At 36.4% G+C, this 21,558-nt stretch overlaps 1 protein-coding gene across 2 annotated transcripts in view; it reads right to left on the reverse strand.

Moving 5' to 3' along the window:
- Positions 1-10,640: 10,640 nt before the first annotated feature.
- Positions 10,641-21,558, reverse strand: part of ALCAM (activated leukocyte cell adhesion molecule) — a 202,821-nt gene continuing 191,903 nt past the window's right edge. For both annotated transcript variants that reach the window (XM_027585200.2, XM_027585199.2), the window contains one exon: positions 10,641-10,756. In XM_027585200.2, the coding sequence (XP_027441001.2) occupies positions 10,669-10,756 (88 nt within the window). In that variant the 3' untranslated portion in view covers positions 10,641-10,668. The remainder of the gene's footprint in view (positions 10,757-21,558) is intronic.

The following is a 21,558-nucleotide window of genomic DNA, read 5'->3' on the forward strand; positions in this document are numbered from 1 at the left end:
TCTAGTTTACGATATTAACCATTTAATCTCCATTGCGACATAAAGCTTTTCTTTTTTCCATTTTGTTCTAAGACTTGGGCACAGAGTTGAGGTATACCTGCCTTTTTCTCCATCCCCAACCCATCCTTGCTTTGTCCCGTAAGCTTCAACTCTCTGGACTTGGTACGTGGGGAAGGAGAGGAAAGGCTAATGAGGTAGGAAGTTTCTTACTTGCTGATGGTTTTAAGGTCTCTGGCTTTGGAGGATATTTAAAGCTGTTTGTTTAAAGTTTTTATTATGATGATTTTTCTCCACCAGAGCATACCAGGCCACTGAGCTGCAATAGACTGAGATACAAAGGAAGGAGTAGCTAAACTGATTGAATTGGAAGAGGCGGTATGACCCTCAACAACATCCCATCAATCTTACCTGTATGGGTCATGTATGTCCACGTTACTGTGAACTGCGGTAGAAAAGGACAAAATAAGATGAACGTGGTATGCGGAGTGCCCACTCCACAGCGGGCACTGCAATCCTGTTGCCCTTGTCACATCTTGACATTGCCATCTACTCTGCTGCAAGCAACACAGAACTGCCTTCAGCTAAAATGAACAATGTGTCCTATATGCCGAGAAGACCATTTCCAGGAATACCCATCAATAGCGAGGCCAGCGTTTGCCCAAGGACTAATCTAATGGACGAGGTGCCACAAGCTAGTGTGGTGCCATGACCTCCGTGGAGCCCTCTGACCCTTTGCTTTCCCAATGTGAGAAAAGATACTGCTTTTAGTTTGCATATTTAAGTAACACCTATCTCTTGGCTTACAGCCTCTATCTTTGTAACCTACACTCTGTTGAATCGGGTTTTCCCACCCTGCAGTGATCTCTAATCTGTTCTCAATAGTTGGACAATGTCATTTTCTCCTTAACATGTGCATTTTATTCTTTAAAGGACAACCATCTCTGAAGTCATTGGTATTGCTGCCATTTTACAGATGAAGTAACTGGGTTCAAGGGTTTTGGTGTTATGTTCGAGGACTCACGGCTAATAAATTGAAGATCCCCATTCATCTGGAAGTCCATTTAAAGTCTACTCATTTCTAAAGACTATAATTTTCCCATTAAACCAACAAGCACACTTGTCCATCAAAAATGTCCTGTGCCATTTGGGAGACACAAAAAACGAAGTACCCATCTCTGTCTTCATACCACTCTGCCATTACATTACCCAGGATGCAGTGGATAGATAGTCAGCATCTGCATGGCTTGCAGGAAAATTCAGTTGAGGGTGTATGTGTAGGTATGTTTAATAACTCCTCCCTGATTGTTTCTTATTTAAATAGTCTTATCCATATTTCCTTCTCCTTACATTGAAACTTCCTACTGAGCAATTGTATAGGTCTAAAGAATCTATGCCTAAAATGTGAAAACATAAGAAGAAGGTTAATGAAAGCAGTGAGAAAACTTTTGATTTCTTTTAGGATGTTGCCTATCATCTTTTAGATTCACTTTCCCATTTAGTGCCTCAGCACCTGAGAGCCTGCTGATTTGTATGACTGTCCTAATGACCAATGACATGAATTACTGAAAACCTAATTAGGCCTTTTGAGCTGAGAGTATTTTTAAACAGACTCTGACATTTGGTGAGGAATGTGGTGTCAGCAGAATATCTAGCTTGAATATAATTCCTAATTTGGGGAAAGGTATTGGCATGTAATTATGTGGGCATACAGAGAGAGCAATTATAAGAACCTGTCTTGAATGCTGAACTTTCAGAACAATGAAAAAGGACAAATGCAGACCAGAACCAGACAGACCACATAATGTGTCCCATCTGCCAAGAGACTTGTATATGATTTATCTAGTTAAGAAAGATCTCCAAATAGCTACCTGGCATTACTACAAACAATTCTTACATGTTGATGCCAAAGTACATGCAATAGCATGTAGAGGGTCTGGGGGCTCTGGGTAGTGAATGCTAGTCCCAGGAAGCTCAGGAAAGAGGAAAACATTTCAAAAGCACAGAAGTCTAATTGTCACAGCTCTAATAAAATGTGTCTGATTTTTTGTGGAAAGACTGTTCTTGATATTATCCTGACCTAATAAACCAACAGGGAAACTCAGGTGCCCCTGAAGAGGTGTACCAGTTAGCTCTGGTTGCCTAAAAACAATATCAAAACTCAGTGGCTTAAAACAATATTCATTTAGTATTGTAGCCCTTTGTGCCTGTGGCTCCTCTGACTGACAGCTGATACAGATTGGACTCGATGGAGGCCCAATGTATGTAGATTGATATAGATTTGATCTTGGTTGGGTTTGCTGGTGTGGCTGACAGTTGGCCAGGAGCCCCGCTCTAGCTTGGGCTTACCCGAAGCAACTTAACTTGCTGCAGATCTGCTCTGTGTGTCCTCAACCTCCTCCTGGCATTAACAGGCTTGCCCGAACTTGTCCCTCTAACAGCAATGACAGAGCAATGACAGTATAAGAGGGCAAGAAGAAACACGGTAGGCCACTTGAAGCCTAGACTCCCAACTACAGATCTGTCACTTCCACATGATTTTATTGGCTAAAGCAAATCATGTGGCTGAACCTAATATCAAGGGGTAAAAAAATATGGTCTGACATTTTGTGGGGAAAACTGCAAAGACACATGCAAAGGGTATGGAGACAGGTAAAGGTAGAGAATTAGGACATATGCAACAAATAGATCACAAAAGATACAGGACCAGGGTGTGTGTGTTTTTTTTGTTTTTGTTTTTTTTTCAAAAACAGTTAACTTTAGGAAGCATCTTCTGAAATATAGAGTGGGATGGAAGGAGCGGGCCCATAATGTGGTTATAGTGACTTCTAAGGAGAAAATATGAGCCAAGGACAAAAATCACAGACTGTGTGAACTGTGACTGACATGCTTCATCACACAAAGTCATCTTTGAGCAAAAGCTCAGTTAACTGTAATTACAGATATAGGTGCTTTAAGTCGGGAAACAAGCTCATTTGGGGAACCAAATCATAAGTGGACAACTCCCTGTGCTCATCCAACTTTCCAAACTTTCGCTGCTCTGGTCTGGTCTTTCATTTCTAGATTGGGATGTAAACTATTTTGGTAACGCCCATTTGACTTTGCTCCCAACCACTGGTTTACCAAATGCTTGGAAAAGTCACTTTAAAGGAGAAATTGGGAAGCAGATTTCCCAACCCCCAACCTGTACCCACATGCATAGCCTACTTCCAACAGTAAGAGTGGGGCACAATGGAGCTGAACCAGCAAAAAGTGCCTCCCTGGCAGTTTCTCTTCAGTGCAATGCCAAGAATCACTGGGCAATGGTGCTGAAGGGATTCATGTAAATTTCCCTCCATCTATTTTGCAGAAATCCCACAAAGACAACAGCATTCATACTGATAAATCCGTACAACTCTCTCAATTGAACACTGCATACATTGCATTACCATCAGGACAACAAAAAATATAATGAATCCTGTGGTGGTAACCGTGAAGTACATTATTTGATATTTTAATAACTTTATTACATTTAAGAAAAATTAAACCCCAAAGAATGAGAGTGAGGCGCCTGGGTGGCTCAGTCGGTTAAGCGTCTTACTCTTAATTTTGGCTCAGGTCATGATCCCAGGGTTGTGAGATCGAGCCCCATGTCCTGCAGGGCTCTGTGCTCAGTGGGGAGTCTCCTTGAGATTCCCTCTCTCTTTCCCTCTCCTTCTGCCCCTCCCCCCCTAAAAAAAACTGAAAAAGTAACAATGACACCACAGGGAACTATTTAATTGTATTTCTCTGAAAACAGATTATTAGTTAGGAACATGGGGTAAGGTCTATCTGTTGTTTTGGGGTGTTGCCAATGTGACCAAAACCCCATCATCTTTTAAATAGCTTATATGCAACAATTATGTAGGAAAAACAAAGCTCTCTAAATTAAGAAAAGTCACAGAAGATTACTCCTGTAAATGAACCTGCAGATGTTTTAAAAAATAATCTTTCCTCTTGGAATCAGATTCTACAATAGGTAATGTCTATTTGCCTCTCAATACAAAGACGATTTTAAAGCTTTTGGTGGAAAATGCTAATCAATCTAAGACCAAGGAACTTAGTGTTATTGCCAACAATGTAGAAGCCCCAATTTTGGGGGTAAATTGAGTTTTTCGTAACAGTTCAGCATCCAAGGAATGACTCTTATACTTAGACATAAACTTTTCCTTAACAGAAATATTCCATTTCCTTAATGAGCCATTCCAGGAGAGTGCTGTGAATCAACTTCCAAGGAGTAACTACCTCTTATTTCACTAATAATGTGGTTTTCTTACTGATAAGAATTTACGGCTGCCCAAATTTTAACTATTATTTCTGTGGAAATGAACATCTCAGATGGTATATGAATCAAACCATCAATTTAAACTGCTAACTGAAGCTCAATTTATCCTAACTTACCTGGGAGAAAATAATCAGAAAAAAAAATTTATAGTAAAAGTTGAAATTTCGTTTTTATTATCTCACCAATAGTCCAAATTGAGTTGCTGCCAGCTTCTAATGGCATATTTTATCAAATGCTGTACCTTCTGGAGACCACAGCCTCTACTCTCTGATAATGCAAGTTTTCCCAAAGAATCTAATCACTTATTTTGAGCTTCTGTGATGTTGAGACCGTCATTTATTTCTTTGTACTATGGAGTTTATACAATTCGGTTCTCATACAAATTTCATTGCAATGATTGAGTCCAGTATGTGCTATCGTACCTGTTTGTTACACTTATGAGTGCCTGTCATCAAATATCATGACTATTTTAACGGCATAGCTGCTATTTGGAAAACATTTTGTAGTCCTTCAGAAAATTCCTTTTCTGATAAGCAAATTCTATGTCCTCCCTTCCAGCAGAATGGGATAAAAGAGCCCACAAGGCATGTGGTGTGTGTGCGCGCGTGCAACTGACAACTTTTCTCTCATTCAGCTGCATGGCTATCACAAGGGGAAACCTTTTCCAGAGCTAGCTAATAAAAAGGGACAGGATGGATAACCTGAGAATGGAGTCCGCTTTTGGAGCTGCAGGCACGTGTGTTCATTCCCCAATGAATATTTGTGCATTTGAGGAGCATTTATAAGGACAAATGAGAGAAGAACAGATTTGGGGAAGAAAAATAAATTGGATTGTAATAAGGATGATGACTAGGTGAGACAGCATGCTTGGGAAAAATGAGCTCCTTTTCTGACTTCGTATTTCTCAAATACAGTGTGTTTTATGAGGAGCGCCTGGGTGACTCAAGGTTAAGCATCTGCCTTTGGCTCAGGTCATGATCTCAGGGTCCTGGGATAGTCTCACCTCGGGCTAACTGCTCAGCGGGGAGTCTGCTTCTCCCTCTCCCTCTCCCTCTGCCCCTCCTCCCTGCTAGTGCTCTCTCTTTCTCTCAAATAAATACGTATTACTTTACATATGAATGACATTAGTTACTTAAGTGGATCAAGTAGGTTATTTAATATAAATCTATCTTTTGGGTAGCCTCCTCAAGCACAGATAGATGTTTGTTCTTATAATAGAGATAATAAACAATACAGTGAATAGAACTTGGACTTGAGCGTAGGTCCTGCTTCAATCACCTCCTGTGCCTGTGATTGTAGATAAAGCGATTTACATTGTCTTCATCTGTAAAATGGAGATAGTGCCTCCTGTGGCAGGATGTTGAGTGGATTAAAGCGAAACCATGTAAATAAGACCTCAACTTAGCGTCTGTCTCATACTAGGTATTTAGTGCATGACAGAAATATGTGTATGCTTAAAAGTGGAGTGGGACACATATATCACATGTAAATGTGCAATGTATGCCATAACACTTTAAAACATATATGCTTTAAACAGACACATATATAATTATGTCTAGTAAAACATCCAGTCATCCAAATACAGTTGAAAAACATAATATTGGCCTATTATGTGATTTGAACATCTTAGAATAATTCTTTAAAGATGATATAACCCTTTCATGTGTCAATTAATATTTCCCAATTTTGCATCTTATGAAAAGGATTTATCAAAGAAGTTTGGGAACTACAGTAGACTAGGGTGAGCATAGCCCCTAGAATCAGGTCAGGTTTACTATCCAACTTATCTACTTAGAAGCTAAACGCGTTTGAGAGTTATGGAACCCCTCTAAACCTTGGGTTTCAGCTACTAAATGGGGGATATGTAATACTATTTACAACTATTAAGGATTAACTAAGATAATGTAGGGATGGCCCAAGCACCGAGCATTGGCCGAATAAAGATTAATCTCTTCCTCTGAGGTATACACAGTTGGCTTTATCTTAGGTGGAAAGGAAAGCATTTCCATGCTCATGCCTAGGTAATTCCAAAGGGCAAGCTGAATGGTGTGTTAAGGGTGGAAGTGAAGACATAGGAGAGTGTCCTCTTAATTCAGTTTCTAAGGCAGCCACATGGGACACCCACAATAAGTCCGATCCTATTATTAAAGATGGAGACACACACATTATGGAACCAATCACTGTTGAAATCTAGGACTGGATAAGGCGGTCTGACTGACATAACAGGAAGGCACAGGCGATTTTATTTTGCCGCATTCCCTGTGGCAATGGAGAGTCGCAATGAGTTTTGTCCCCTCTTTAATAAAGACACCTACTTTCTACACATAGACGGCCTAGGTTAGACAAGAAGAAGACAGCTGTGAGAGAGATGTGAAGACATATTTCATTTTTATTATCTTTTAGGCATAGACGGGTATGTTAATCCATTTCCACATTACAATTCCTGTAATCACAGATAGAAGTGAAACTTGAACTGGCAAAACCTGTCTCCTGTTGCCAAAGAGTTTGGAGAGATGCAACCTCAGAAGTTGAGGACTGTGCATCATCTTCCTTCCCAGCCTCGCTCTGCATATGGCTGCCATTACACAAATAAACTTCGCTTTTTAATCCAGGCATTGATTCAATAGTAATCATGCTGTCCTCTTTTTTTCCCCGGCAAACTTTCTGCTTTCCATCCAGAGCTCTGAGTTTTGAAGGTTCTGCTCTCGAGGTTCGGACAGCTGTTTTTGGACTTAGTTAACTATAGCAAGTGGAAGCCAAGAAATAGTTGCAGTATTACCCTCTCTATTGTGACATTGCTTCTTTCTGTAAATATATCTTAGGAGTTAGACTTTGAATCTTTGATCTCCCACATCAAAAGAAAAAAGAAAAAAAAATATTTATCGGGAAGTAATTTCATTTTAGTGTTCATGGTTTATTGTGGAAAGCAGGTGTTTAAAAATTTTAGAATTTCTTTAACAAAATTCTAAAGAGAAAAGAAAAAAAAAGAAATCACAGTATTTACAGAGATAACAGAATGGCTGAGCCATGCGAAACAAATAACTTTGGTTTCTCCCCTTTCACTTTGGTTTAAATATTGACCACGATTCAACTTTTTTCCTGCCAAATAAAACTTCAAAAAATCAAAGTTTAGAGGCAAAATAACATATTTTCTTTTTTCCCATAATATTTTATACAGCATCGAGTCTAATAGGATATTTTATGTATTTAATCCATACCAATGCACTACAGGAAGCTTTTATTAAACTGAGTCACTACTGCTCAGAACAATAAACAGTTTACTAAATGTACAATAACATGTGTTTCTAAATAATGCAGAAGTGGCAAAATATTATTCCCAATCTCCTTCTGACTTTATTTTCTATTTATTTCTCATTGCTTTCATAATTTTGTATTCCATCAGTCTAAAAAACAAACACCAGTTTTCCTTTACCTCCTAAAGAATACAGTTTTTACCTGGAACTCTGATGTTCATTTTTTTTTTTTCCTATAAAGTTATGTAAATCCTGGGACAAAAATGGCTGTGCAGGGTTCTCCCAGAAACCAGGCTTCTGCTTGAAAGAGCAAAGTTTAAAAGTCTAGTCACAAGTAGCTATTGTCCCTTATCCAGTCTACTTCAAAAAATCTCCAATTTATACTACCACCCTAAAAAGTTCCTCAAGCATAAAACATGTTTATAAAGTTACAAATTTGAATGTAACTAAAGATACATAGACATTTTATTATTACACTTTCATGTACTGCTTGATAAATTATGTACCAGTTAAAAACACTAAATTATCTCAAGGTGCATTCAATATCTGTAGCGTAGTTAACAAAAACACACACGAAAAAAATATATATTCTATATTCTGTGGAAAATAACACAGCTTTGATAATGACCACTGTTAAAAATCTCCAATTCTGACTGATATCTTTTTTAAAGGAAACAGGTATAATTTTAAGGCAGTGGATAACCCAAAGGATTTAACACCAATTTTTAATTACAGTGATTTACATTGTGATCTATGAAAATGGGAAAGTTATCCGTGATTTTTCCAAACTGTCTCTCACACATTGGTTTTCTTCCCTTTTGACAGAAAATAATTTATTAGCAGGTGTCTCTAAAAGTAAGTGCTACCCAAATTCTGTGTTGCGTCTTGTTTAGAATAGGCAAAATTGTCCGTTTGGGAGTACCATTATTATGTACGTGTGTCCGTCCATATGCATGTGTGATTTACTTCTGAGAGTCAGCTGGTGCTGCAAGCACAGAATCAATTCATCTGCTGCTTATCGATCTGACTCTCTGCCTCCCCATCCCTTGTGATAAAAAAATCACAGTTTTTGAATAGAGCAATGTGTGCATCCCCAGTCTTCACAAGCTGCCACCTTTGGGATTTAGGTGCTTGCGAGAAAATTTGGGGGCATTACTGATAGCAATCAGAATCAGAAATGTACCTGCTCAGATTACCCATATAAACAATTGAAATAAAAACATTACATTATACATCAGATTAACAGCAACTCCCAGAACAAAGCTTACAGTGTATAAAAATAGCTACGTAAAAAATTTACATAAAAGGCAAACCAAAAAGAAATCCTCAGTGCAGACATTTACAGAAAAAAAAAAAAATCAAACCAAACACAATATATGACCTATTATCATGGCTGCCAAAACTTGTTTTTGTTTGTAATTTCATTTCATTGTTTTACTTGAGATAATTCTCTAAAATCCTGTGACAGCTTGGTAGAATGAACTGCTTAATACTTGAACCATGAATTGCTGTCAATGTCTTTGTATATGTATTAAATACAATCCACGTTCATGCTTCAATTGGTCTATATAGTTTTTTTTCTCTGAAATGATGAAAAAAACATAATTTAGTACGTTACCATAGCAATCATTTTTCACCATCAACAGATGCTTTGTACTAAAAGTGATAGGAATTACTTTATAGGGGCCTTTCATAAAACTCCATTGTCCCTGAACCCATCTGTAGCCCCAGGCATTGCTGTGGCCCTTCTACAAATAATTTTTTGGAATTGTTGAGAGTCTTTATTTTTATGAAAATTGTTTAATTCATATGAATATTAGAGGGTTTTTCAGGAAAATATTTCATTCTGTAGGTTTTGTCTTTAACCTTAATTTTTCTTTGAGAATTCACTCTAATTCTGAAGAAAACAAAAGGCAAAATCTACGTTTAAAAAGGATTGAGGAGTGAACTCTACAGAGGCAGAAAAAAACAACCAGATGGGGATGCTGCCTACTTGGCTCCCAATGGACAGCAGGTTGGGGGGAAGGAACTGAATTCTTACTTCTTTCACCCTATCCATTTGAGGTCCTGGTTTTCAGATTTTTTAAAAATGTCGTATTTTCATTATTCTATTTTTCTTTCCTGTGTGCATTCTTCCAGTTATAATTCTTTCCCGTGCTTCCTCCCTTGGGTGTCCCACTCAAATTGTGACTCGTGCTTTATTTATAATGAACCAAAGTTTTACTGTGGTTGTTGGGCATTTTTACATCAGATGAGCAAGCTACAGCAAGTTATTCTCAAGGACACACAAAATCATTTGTCCTAAATGGCTTCTCTTTTTGGCTGGCTTAAGAGAAACATAAATAAAAATGAGAAGCTCAAATTCCAAGTGGCAATACCATGGAAAACTTCTTTTTGAGATTGTCTTTAAAAATCACACTCATATAGCTATTATATATAAATATATGCAATATATGTAACATTCATATATACATTATACACACATACATATAGGCACACATGTAGATACATATATGTCCACACACACACACACACACACACACACACACAATATACATACTATCTGCAAAGGTGTTTATGGATCTACACAAATTTGTTAGGCTTTTCACGAAAATAGTTTGGGAAGCGGCTGCATATATGCATGGACACTTGTAAATATTAAATCCCTAGATTAAAATTTTTATATTTAAAAGTCATTCTTATAATTGCTTTTTAAAATAAATCTGAAGTAATAGAATCAGCTCTCATCCAAGCAAAATATCAATTTATAAAATTAAGCTTCTTTGCACTCAGCAAAATTTTTGGCATTAGAATACAAAATGCTAATTGAATGTTACAATCTCAAAATTGACTTTAATTACTCAGAGGATAGTGGTTATTTTTAGAGGATGGGGAGACCATTGAGATTCCATTCTTCTTCTGAGAATACCTTTCTGAGTTACCAAAGTGTCCTCTGGAGGAACTCTCCTCCTATATGAAAGCTGCAATTCTGTAGTGATTTAATGTCAAGGCTCTCCCTCTCCTCTCCTGGGATACGTCACACTTGCCTGGGAATTATTTCTAGAAACCTCACACCACCTACCCACCTGGACAACAATTAGAACAGTTTCTCTCTTAGGCTTCTGTTTTGTGATTGTTTTCTTCTAACTTTTTGTTTTCCTCCAGATTACCAAGGTCCTTGTTTACGTGTTTTGATGCAGTCCTGTAAGAAAAATAAATATCATCATGTTGACACATGCGTGTTTAACTTTTTTTTTCTTCTTAATTTTAGGGTTCACATTAATGTATCTTTGAAAAGCAAACGTTTTACATCTAATACAGGCAAACCACTGTGGCGAACAATTCTACAGGGTGAGCCTTGATTGGTAACAGAGCACATTCCAGTGCAGTTACCTTGGTAGTGGAGTTGCATTAAATATATAGTAGGAGAAAAAGCAATCGATTATTTTGAACACAGACTATCATACTTAGTTGCATCATGTTTTTGGCTGGGTTACTTTTCTCTCCACTTTCTGGGAAGTAATTATTATCATTTAATAATCAAAATTTTCCTTTTGGGTAAAAACTTGCTACAAAATTTTTCCAAGGGAGTTTTATTAGGGTGTTTCCCTTTTAGCATTCCCTATTATGCATCCAGATTGAGCGAATGCCCTGTATCTTGGTTTATCAATTGTTTTATCAAATAAAGATTATTTATTTATTTATTTATTTGACAGAGAGAGAGAGAGAGAGAGAGAGAGACTGAGAGCCAACACAAGCAGGGGGAAAGGCAAAGGGAGAGGGAGAAGCAGACTCCCCGTGGAGCAGGGAGCCCAAAGTGAGACTCGATCCCAGCACCTGAGCCAAAGGCAGACACTTAACTGACTGAGCCACACAGGTGTCTCTGTTTTATCAAATAAATCAAAAGCAAGATTAGAAAGGGACCCAAGTCTATGACAACGTTGGCAGCAGAAGCTAGAACAGCTCTAACATAGTGGTTCTCAAATCGTGGTCCTAGACCGGCAGTATCAGTACCCCCTGGGAACCGGACATAAGTGCAAATTCTGAGGCCCTGCCATAGAACAATGAAAAGAAAAACTCTGGGAAGAGGGCCAGCAGTCAAGACCTCCTGGTGGCTCTGGTGCATGCCACAGTTTGAGAACCAGTGCCCAAGTGGCTACCATGGTTACCCACATTACTGGGTTCTATCCTTTAAGAGCTGAAATCAGGTTTTTGTAAGCACACAGCTAAATTCCTTGGTTTTGGGACGACCCGGGAGAAATCATAACTGTATTTCAAAAAGTATACCATTGGGGTGCCTGGGTGGCTCTCTGGGTTAAGTGTCTGACTCTTGGTTTTGGCTCAGGTCAGGATCTCTTGATGAGATCGTGAGATCGAGCCCCAAGGCTGGGCTCTGCACTCACTGCAGTGTACTTCAGATTCTCGCTCTCTCTCTCTCTCTCTCTGCCCCTCCTGCTCATGCTCTCTCTCTCTAAAATAAATAAATCTAAAAAAAAAATGTGTACCATTTCCTCCCTTCCTGAACTCCCTCCCTCCCTCCCTGTTATAAGCACATCAGTGGAACTGCCGTGATATGGTACTTCAAATTATTATTGCCATATAATTCCTAGTAATATTTCTATTTTTAAGAAAAAAAATATATATCCAGATGTGTTAAGGAAGCTGAGGAGAAAACTCCATTTTTCCCCTAAAAGTATTTTTACTATTTTTTTCATTTTTTTGCCAATTTCCCCCCTAGAAGTATTTCTATTATTGAAATAGAATTCCTTAACTCATTTGCTAAGAATTACAACTTTACTAGAAAGAGATATGTAATGGTATATGATATATGTACAAGTGAGATAAAGACATATGGCTCATTTAACTGGGACATTCATTACATTTAGCACAAGTTTAATTTAATTTGTGATTTAAAAATTCTTATTTTAGCTTAAACTACAGCCTTCTAAGTCCATTCATAAGGCAGGAGAGCAAGCTCAAACTCTGCCAACATGACTAAGTGCTAAAATATGTAATAGAATTTTACAAGAGACATTTAAAAATGTAAACAAGACATGTAAGTTTGATTCTATGTCTTGACTTATATTATCATATAAATATTTTCCATCTTGCAGTAAAATGGTACATCGTGGTGAATGACAACTTCCTTATCATATGTATTTTCTAGGCAAATGGAAGAATGAAGTAGATGGCCTTGTTCTCTCTCTCTCATCTATTTTATATATAAAATATATAATAAAATATATATAAAATAAGTTTATATATAAAGTATAAGATACATATGCTGTCTACATTATATACATCACAGATAATTTGAGGTTTAGTCTCTTTGGCTAACAAATCACTTAACTGATAACATAAAGTTTTGGTAACCTCAACAGTAAAATGGAGGGATGGTGAATTAGGATGTTCTCTAAGGACTTTTTATAGAGCTTGAACTTTCTATGAATCTGTGAATCATTTTCTTTTTAAAACAAATCTATGAGTCCTTGTAAAAATGGTTTTGTCTGGGGCGCGGGGGTGGTGCAGTTGGTTAAGTGTCCCACTCTTGGTTTTGGCTCAGATCGTGATCTCAGGGTTGTGAGATTGAGCCCTGCGTTGGGCTCCATGCTCAGCGTGGAGCCTGCTTGAGATTCTCTCTTTCCCTCTCCCTCTGCCCCTCCCCACCATGCTCACAAGCATTATCTCACTCTCTCTCAAATAAATAAATCTTTAAATAAAATTAAAATGGTTTGATTGAAGACTAACATCCATACAAGGCAATGTATCCATCAGAAGCATACAATTCAGTGAATTTTCAAAAACTGGATGCTTGAATGTAACCAGTATCCGGCTCAAAAAACAGAAGAGTTGCAGACCCGGAAGTCCCATTATGCTCCCTTCCAGTCACTACCACCTCTCCAATGGTTACCACAATCCTGAATTCTCACAGAAAGCTTTACCTGTCCTTGTAATTTGCATATAAATGGAATCATACCACATGTATTCATTCCTGTCTGCTTTTTATTTAAACTCAAACTAATGTTTGTGACATTCACAGGTAATGTCGATTGTAGCTATAGGTTGTTTATTCTCATTGCTACAGAGCTTATGATTGGGTGAATACATGATGATTTATTTATTTATTTTACTGGTGATGGGCATTCTTGCTTTTTGCGGTATATTACTTATACGTAAGTTAGATCTTCTGTGTGTGCCCCGCATGTTTCTTGTGCTCTTATGTGCCTTATCTATTCTTTTTTCCTTTTTGCCCTTCAATCTAGGTATCTTCTATTGATCTCTATTCCAGTTTACTTCTCTTGGGTTCTGCTGTGCCCAATCTGCTTTTATTTTTTTTTTTTTTTAAAGATTTTATTTATTTATCTGAGAGAGAGAGAGTGAGCACCAGTGGGTGGAGGGGCAGAAGGAGAGGGAGAAGCAGACTCCCGGCTGAACATGGAGCCCGAGGTGGGGCTCAATCCCAGGACCCTGAGATCTGACCTGAGCCAAAATCAGGAGTCAGCCACTTAGCCAACTGCAGCCTGCCAATCTGCTTTTAAATTCACCCACCAAAGGCTTATTTTCTAATACTATATTTTTCTGGTCTAAATGTCAATTTGATTTAAAAATACTTAAAAATACATTTTAATTCTCTTTTCCATCCATCTCCTTTGACCATCTTTTCTTCCACATTCAATATATTATCTATAGTTACTTTAATGTCCTTGTCTATTTATTAACTACAGTGTCCAAATCATGCATTGGTCTGCTTATCTACTTTTTCTCTTGATTATTGATTGTATTTTCTTGACTCTTTGCACAGCTAGTCCTTTTCATTTTCCTCGACACCATCTATGTAAATGAACTGCTCCACACAATGTTATTGTCCATCAGGTATGGTTTCTCTTTTCCTTTGTTAAGCAGACAGGGTGAGGGGCCGATGACTCCAGTTTAGTCTAGGCTTGAGCCAGGTTAAGGCTCAGTTGCAGTTTTAGTAAGAGTCTACCTTTGGTTTACCCCTATTCTTAAGGCATGTCCCTCTGAGTCTTCTGATTAAGATACTGGCATGTCTCCCTTTCTTCAGCCCTTAAACACAGATCTAGCTCTTCCTTTTGGAGAGTCTCCACCCAGATCTCTGGCCATCTGTCCCATGACACTTCAAGATGTAGCCAATCTCTTTCATCTCCTTGACTTCAGTATAAACTCTTTGAGAATAAACACAAAGCACATAATATACTGACTGAATACGGTAGGCAACCAAAGGACATTTCTTTTACTGAATTGAATTAACTGACCTCATTATAGCTCATATGTATTTCCTTCCACTGTTCCTTATGTTATTAGTGTTCACCAATATAAAGTCCATACAGACCCAGCTGCTTTTTTACAGAAGGTAAAATAGAGAGAATACTATGTTGAAATGACAGTACTTGAGTGATTCCTTATTCCAGTAATTTAAAATAAAATTAAATAAAAATATATATATATACACATACCTTGATTCTTCTAAAAGCTTCTAACTATATATTCTAATAAATACTAACCACCATAATTTCTATAAATCAGTAAGCTATTGTGGTAATCAGGGAAAGCCACATGAATCTGAAAGCCTCTTCTCTCCTTTCTTTCCCTTTCCTTTTATTCTCCTTGCCTTCTCTCACCTCTCCGATTTTTCTGCTATCCCTTGTCTCTAGACTTCTCCTTTCACTATCTCTCCCTCTTGCTCTTTTTTCTTTCAAACTCATTTCATTAACCACTATTCTTTGCCTTTAAAGTGAAAACTCCAACTTGTTTGGAGCCACTAGAGTGACATATAAAAGAGTCATTGTTCTGTAGACATAGTCTAAAAAAGAAAATTTTTTTAATTTAAAAATTTAGCAATGTAATAAATCAATTTTGCAATTTTCATTTTTTTCAGCTTTCTTTGACCCACATGGGAAGAAAGAAGTTAAGGTTGAGGACATGATGATTACACAACTTTGAAATAAAGTATGGACTATTAGAAGCTCTGGTAGCAATAATGATTAAAAAAAAAAACTTGTTAATCTTTACATTTAAAACAATTATAAACTCTCAGAAAAATAAACTATTTGACTGTACTTGAGGGTGACAAAAAGAAAGTAGAAACTGAAGGAAATTCGACCCTTATATTGGGTGAGCTCTATTTTTATATAACTTCTCTTCTGAAGTCACTTCCCAGCTGGGAGACTTACAAGCTAACTAGAACAAACGCTGAAAATAAAGGGGAAAAAAAATTTCAGAAAGAAGAGAGCCCCAGAGTGGTGAAAACCCCAAACATGTATGTAAACCACAATAAACCCCTTGGATGATCCCTAAACTGTGTGTGTGGAGGGGAGAAATTTCACTTAGCCAAGCAGAAAGCAACAGCTGGGAAGCTTAAAAATGTGCCATAGACTTTAGCTACTATCTACACAGGGAAACATAGTTTGGAGTTGAATCTCACCAAACCAAAAGTCCTTGGCAAACATATCGATCTTTCACAGAAAAGCCAAGCAAAGACTACATGTTGAGTCTCTATTCAACCAGGACAGACATGCCACATAAAATGTAGATGTCACCTTCACAAAATCAAGGAAATCAGCCAGAAGTTTAATTGTCTGCTAGGAAAAACGGTCCCTATTCTTTAGAAGAATACAATGGAACATGGAATCTCTACAACATATCACCTCAAAAAGACCAATATATAATAATAATATAAAAAAGTTACCATACATATGAAAAATAGAAAAATGTAACACAAAATCCAGAGAGTGTCTGTGGATGACACAGACTTTGGGAATAGCAGGGGAGAACTTCCAATCAGTTATTGTTTTACATATTCAATGACATAAAGAAGAATGTGGTGACAATGAAAGAACAGACAGAAATCTCAGTGCAAAAAATGTAAACAAAAATAATTCTACCACTTAAAACTACAATATTGCAAATGAATAATTCACTGAATTGTCTTATCATCAGATTGGAGGTAGCAGAAGAAAGCCTCAGTGAACTTGAAGACAAAAAAAAACATAAATTATACATTTTGAAAAATAGAGAGAAAGATGACAGGGGAAAAAAAGATCCTCAGTGAACTGAACAGTCTAATGTCTGTGTAATTGGAGTCCCAGTAGAAGAAGCAAAAGACATTGGGGCAGAAAATATATTTGAAGAAACAATGAAAAATATTCCCAGAGTTGTTCATGTCCATTAACTTGGAGATCCAAAATGCTCAGCAATTCTGGAGGAGGAGGAATGATACAAAGAAAAACACACCTAAGCATATCATAATCAAACTAACTGAAAGCAAATATAAAGAGAAGGACTTGAAAGTAGCCACAGAAAATTTGTGCAGAGGAACAATGACACGAATTACTGCTGACTGTTTCATCAGGAAAAAATGCATTTCCTGGTAAAAAAAAAAAAAAGACATTTAAAATATGTTTAAAAGGCTGAAAGAAAAATATCTCAACCCAGAATGTTTTTTATTAAGTTCAATTAGCCAACATATAGTACATCATTAGTTTTTGATGTAGTGTTCAACGATTCATTAGTTGTGGAAGGAGCCAAGATGACCTTCAACAGACAAATGGATAAAGAAGATGTGGTCCATATATACAATGGAATATTACTCAGCCATCAGAAAGGATGAATACCCAGCATTTGCATTGACATGGATGGAACTGGAGGGGATTATGCTAAGTGAAATAAGTCAATCAGAGAAAAACTGAATGGGAACCCAGAATTTTATATTCAGTAAAAAGACCTTTTGAATAAAGGCAATAAAGACATATTAAACTGCATGAAGGAAAACTGCAAAAAATCATCACAAGCAGACCTGTGCTAAAAGAAGTTTTAAAGGAAGTTCTTTGGTTGAAGGGAAATGACACTACATGGAAACTCAGATGTATAAGAAAGAATGAATGCGAATTATATATGTATGGTAAAATATAAGTACCATTTAAAACAATTTTTTATAAAGACAACCAATCATTTAATGTGATATATACAACATTATAAAAGACCCTTGAAACATTGTAATTTCAGGGACACCTGGTTGGCTCAGTCCATTAAGCGTCTGCCTTCGGCTTAGGTCAAGATGCCAGGGTCCTGGGATCGAGCCCCGCATCGGGCTCCCTGCTCAGCAGGGAGCCTGTTTCTCCCTCCACCCCTCCACCTACTTGTGCTCTCTCTCTCTCTCTCTGACAAGTAAATAAATAAAACCTTTAAAAAAAAACCCATTATAATTTCATTTAACTGTCTCCATCCTTTTTGCTATTGTTGTCATATCCATTATAACTGCATATACCACAAACCACACACTATAATTATGTGAAGGAGGTTAAATACATTTATAATGTTTCAAGGGTTCTAGATTATTACATGAGTAGATTGTTGTAAATTAAGAGCTCTTTTGTAATTCCTACAGCAACCACAATAAAAAAATACAAAGAGGTAGAGTTAAAAGGCCATTAGAGAAATTAAAATGTAATGCTAAAACTTATTTGAATAACTCAAAGGAAAGCAGGAAAAGAGGAAGAGAGAACAACTAGAAAACAAATAGTGAGATGGTGGTCTTAAATGTAATTATATCAATACTTAAGTGTAGCTTGGCTAAATCCTCCAATTAAAAGGGTGTTTGTCAGACTATACTAGCAAGCAGAATAACTAAATGCTACATTCCAGGCATTAAATTTTTTTTTTCTAGAAGGTCCAGATAGTAAATATTTTGGCTATGGTTTGTGCTCCAACTGTTCAACACTGGCCTTATAGTGTGAAACAACATGTAACAGTATGTAAAGAAATGAGCATGGCTGTGCTACCATAAAGCTTTATTTACAAAATCAGGCAGCAGCCTGAGAGTCATAGTTTGATCAACCTTACTGTATATGAGATGTACTTTAAGTATACAGAGATACAAAATTGAAAATAAAAGGAGAGAAAAAATACACATGAAAACAGAAAGCATTTGAAAGCAGTATAGCTATATTAATATCAGGCAATGTAAAATTCAACACAAGGAACATTACAGCAATAATGAGAGACATTTCATAGTTATAAGAGTTGCAATACCTAAGGAAGTCATAACAATTGTAAGTGTATCGTTAGTGAAAACATAAAGCAAAAATGGACCAAATTAAAGGGAGAAATAAATAGACAAGTACACAGTCTTATTTAGAGAATGTAATATGCCTGTTTCAGAAGCTGATAGAATTTATGGACCAAAATCCCGTATGCACAATCATGACGAAGTAACTAGTACTGAGCTAGCTCTAGTACTGGAAGTGTATGCTTATTACCCTCTTAGATGCGAAGTGATTTCATATAATTTGAAAAAAAATCTGTAAAAAAAATAATAAGATATAAACAAACTATTACCTACCTTAATCTGGCATAGAACTATAGAACACTGTACCCATCAACCACCAAGTATTTTTTTTTCAAGTGCCCATCTAGCATCTACCAGGTAATACTGCATGGTTGCATGGTAGGCCAAAAAGAATAGCAATGCATTTCAAAAGACTAAAAGCTTGCATAAGCTTAACAAAACAGAAGTCAATGAGAAATGTTTGGAATTTAAGAACCTTTGGAGTTATATGGCTCCAAAGAAACCACAAAAGAAATCCGAAAACATTTTGAGCTGAATGAACATGAAAATACAGCATACTGAAATTTGTGGAATGCAACTAACACAATGCTGAGAACGAAATTCATAGTTTAAATGCTTGTGTTACAAAAGAAGGCTAATATCAGTTATCTAAATTTTTAATTCACTTTATGAAATTAGAAAAAGAAGAGAAAGTTGAACTCCAGCTGGAAGAGAGAGAATAGTAATCCTAAGAGCAAAAAGAATTAAAACTGAAAATAAGCAATAGAAATGAAAACAAAACAAGAAAGTTATTTGAAATTATGAAGAAAATTGATTAATTCTCTAAAAAGACTGAGCATGATAAGGGAACAAAATATTAGAAATATTAGAAAATAAAGTGTTACCACTACAGAATTGGAATTCTATGGATAACTTTTCTTTTTGCAAAAATGTCAACAACTTAAATGAAATGGACATTTAATATTCAATAATCAATATAATTTATCAGAATAAAGAATATAAGAAAACAGTATGATTTTTTTGTACAAATAATGTAGATGTAATATAGATGTAGAAAGAGCATTTGAGAAAATTCAACAGTAATTTGTGATAGAAACTTAGTAATCTAGGAATATTTTAAAAAAATTCTTTAACCTGTTGAAGGACATTGTGTAGTAAGGAATTTGGTCTTGCCCCAAGAGAGGTTTGGGCTTTGTCCTCAGTTTCTAGGAGATAAGCTCTAAATAGTTAGAATACTCTGAATGCTAAGAGTGGCTTTCTTTTCCTGGTGGGTCTCTTCAATCACACCTGATTGCTTGTGCTGAGAAGATGTCTCAGGATAGGTCCATCAACACTCACTCACCTGAAAGAGCAACTATATGGTTTAGAGCTTTAAGTCATGTGATATCAGCCTGATTTCTAAGGTTGGGTGAGGCTGGAAATTGAGCTTAACCATATGGACAAGTAGTCAATCAGTAATGCCTGTATAACGAAGCCCCAGTAAAAACTCTGGACAGCAAAATCGCAAGTGAGTTTCTCAGATTGGCAATACCCCATGCTTTTGCCACACATCAATGCCAGTAGAGTAACATGTCCCTGAAGATAAAGGAAACTTCATATTTGGAATTCCCCCAGACTCTGCCCTACACTTTTTTTCCTTGGCCAATATCCATTCCTTGTGATGAACATAAATGAGAGTATATTAGTTTCTAGTAAACTCTGTATTAGCAATTGATCAAACCTGAGCATGGTTTTGGGAAACCCTCAATTTGAAGTGGTATCAGAAGTGAGGGTGTTCTAATGTGGACTCTTTCTCTAACTTTGTATTCGGACCCTACCTTGCATCTGGGGTCAGAAGTCTTGGGCAGACTGGGCAGTTGGAAGGATTGTACCCTAGCCTCACAGTTCGGCTAACTTTGGGTAGGCATATATGAAAAATACAGAGCCAATATCATACATAATCGCAAATATTGAACAGTTCCCTCCTTAAGGATTTCAATAGTTCTATTCAACATTGTATTGGAGGTCTCTATGAGTGCAATAAAGAAAAAGAAATATAAAAAGCATACAGAAGGGAAAGGAAGAAGTAAAATTATCCCCATTTTCAGGTGAAATGATTGTTTACATAGGAATCTTAAGGAATCCACAAAACAACCAATAGAATTAACAAGTGAATTTAGAAAGATGGTTGTACAGATTCCAACAACAAAAAATTAATAATATTTTTATATACTACTATAAAAATGGAAAATAAAAATTGCAAAATAATTTCATTTATAATAGCTGCAAAGGACATAAAGCATAAGAATAAATTTTGTAAGATATGTCAATATCTACATTAAAGGTTATAAAATACTGCTAAGAAAAAATGGAGTAAATGGAGAGATATATGATGTTAATATTTTGGAAGGCTACATAAGAGGTCAAACTTAAGATTCAAATCTACTCAAATTTATCTATAAATTCAAAGCAACAATAATCCCACAGAGCTCTTAATTTTTTTGGTAGAAATTAACAAGTTGCTAAAATTTATATGAAAATGCAAAGAAATAAGACTTCTAACACAAGCAGAACATCAAAGTTGAAGGACTTACATTATTATTACTACTATTATTATTATTACCACTACTACCACTACTACTACAAATATTCCAAGGCCAAAAGAAAGTCTTTTTAACATATGGTGCCAGAATGAGTTGACAAATACATGTATGGCAAAAGCAAAAACCAACTAAACAAACAAACTTTATCTTAGATGTATCATAGCCTCAAATGTATAAAGTTTCTAGAAAAAGACAGAAAAATATCTTTGCCATTTAGGGATAAGCAAAGATTTTGAAGAGTGAGCACAGAAAGCACTAAACATAATAGGAAAAAGTTCCTAAGTTGTTCTTCATTAAAATTAAAAACCTCTGCTCATTAAAAGACAGCATTAAGAA

The sequence above is a fragment of the Zalophus californianus genome, chromosome 1 (assembly GCF_009762305.2).
Source record: "Zalophus californianus isolate mZalCal1 chromosome 1, mZalCal1.pri.v2, whole genome shotgun sequence".
NCBI classification, from domain to species: Eukaryota; Metazoa; Chordata; class Mammalia; order Carnivora; family Otariidae; genus Zalophus; species Zalophus californianus.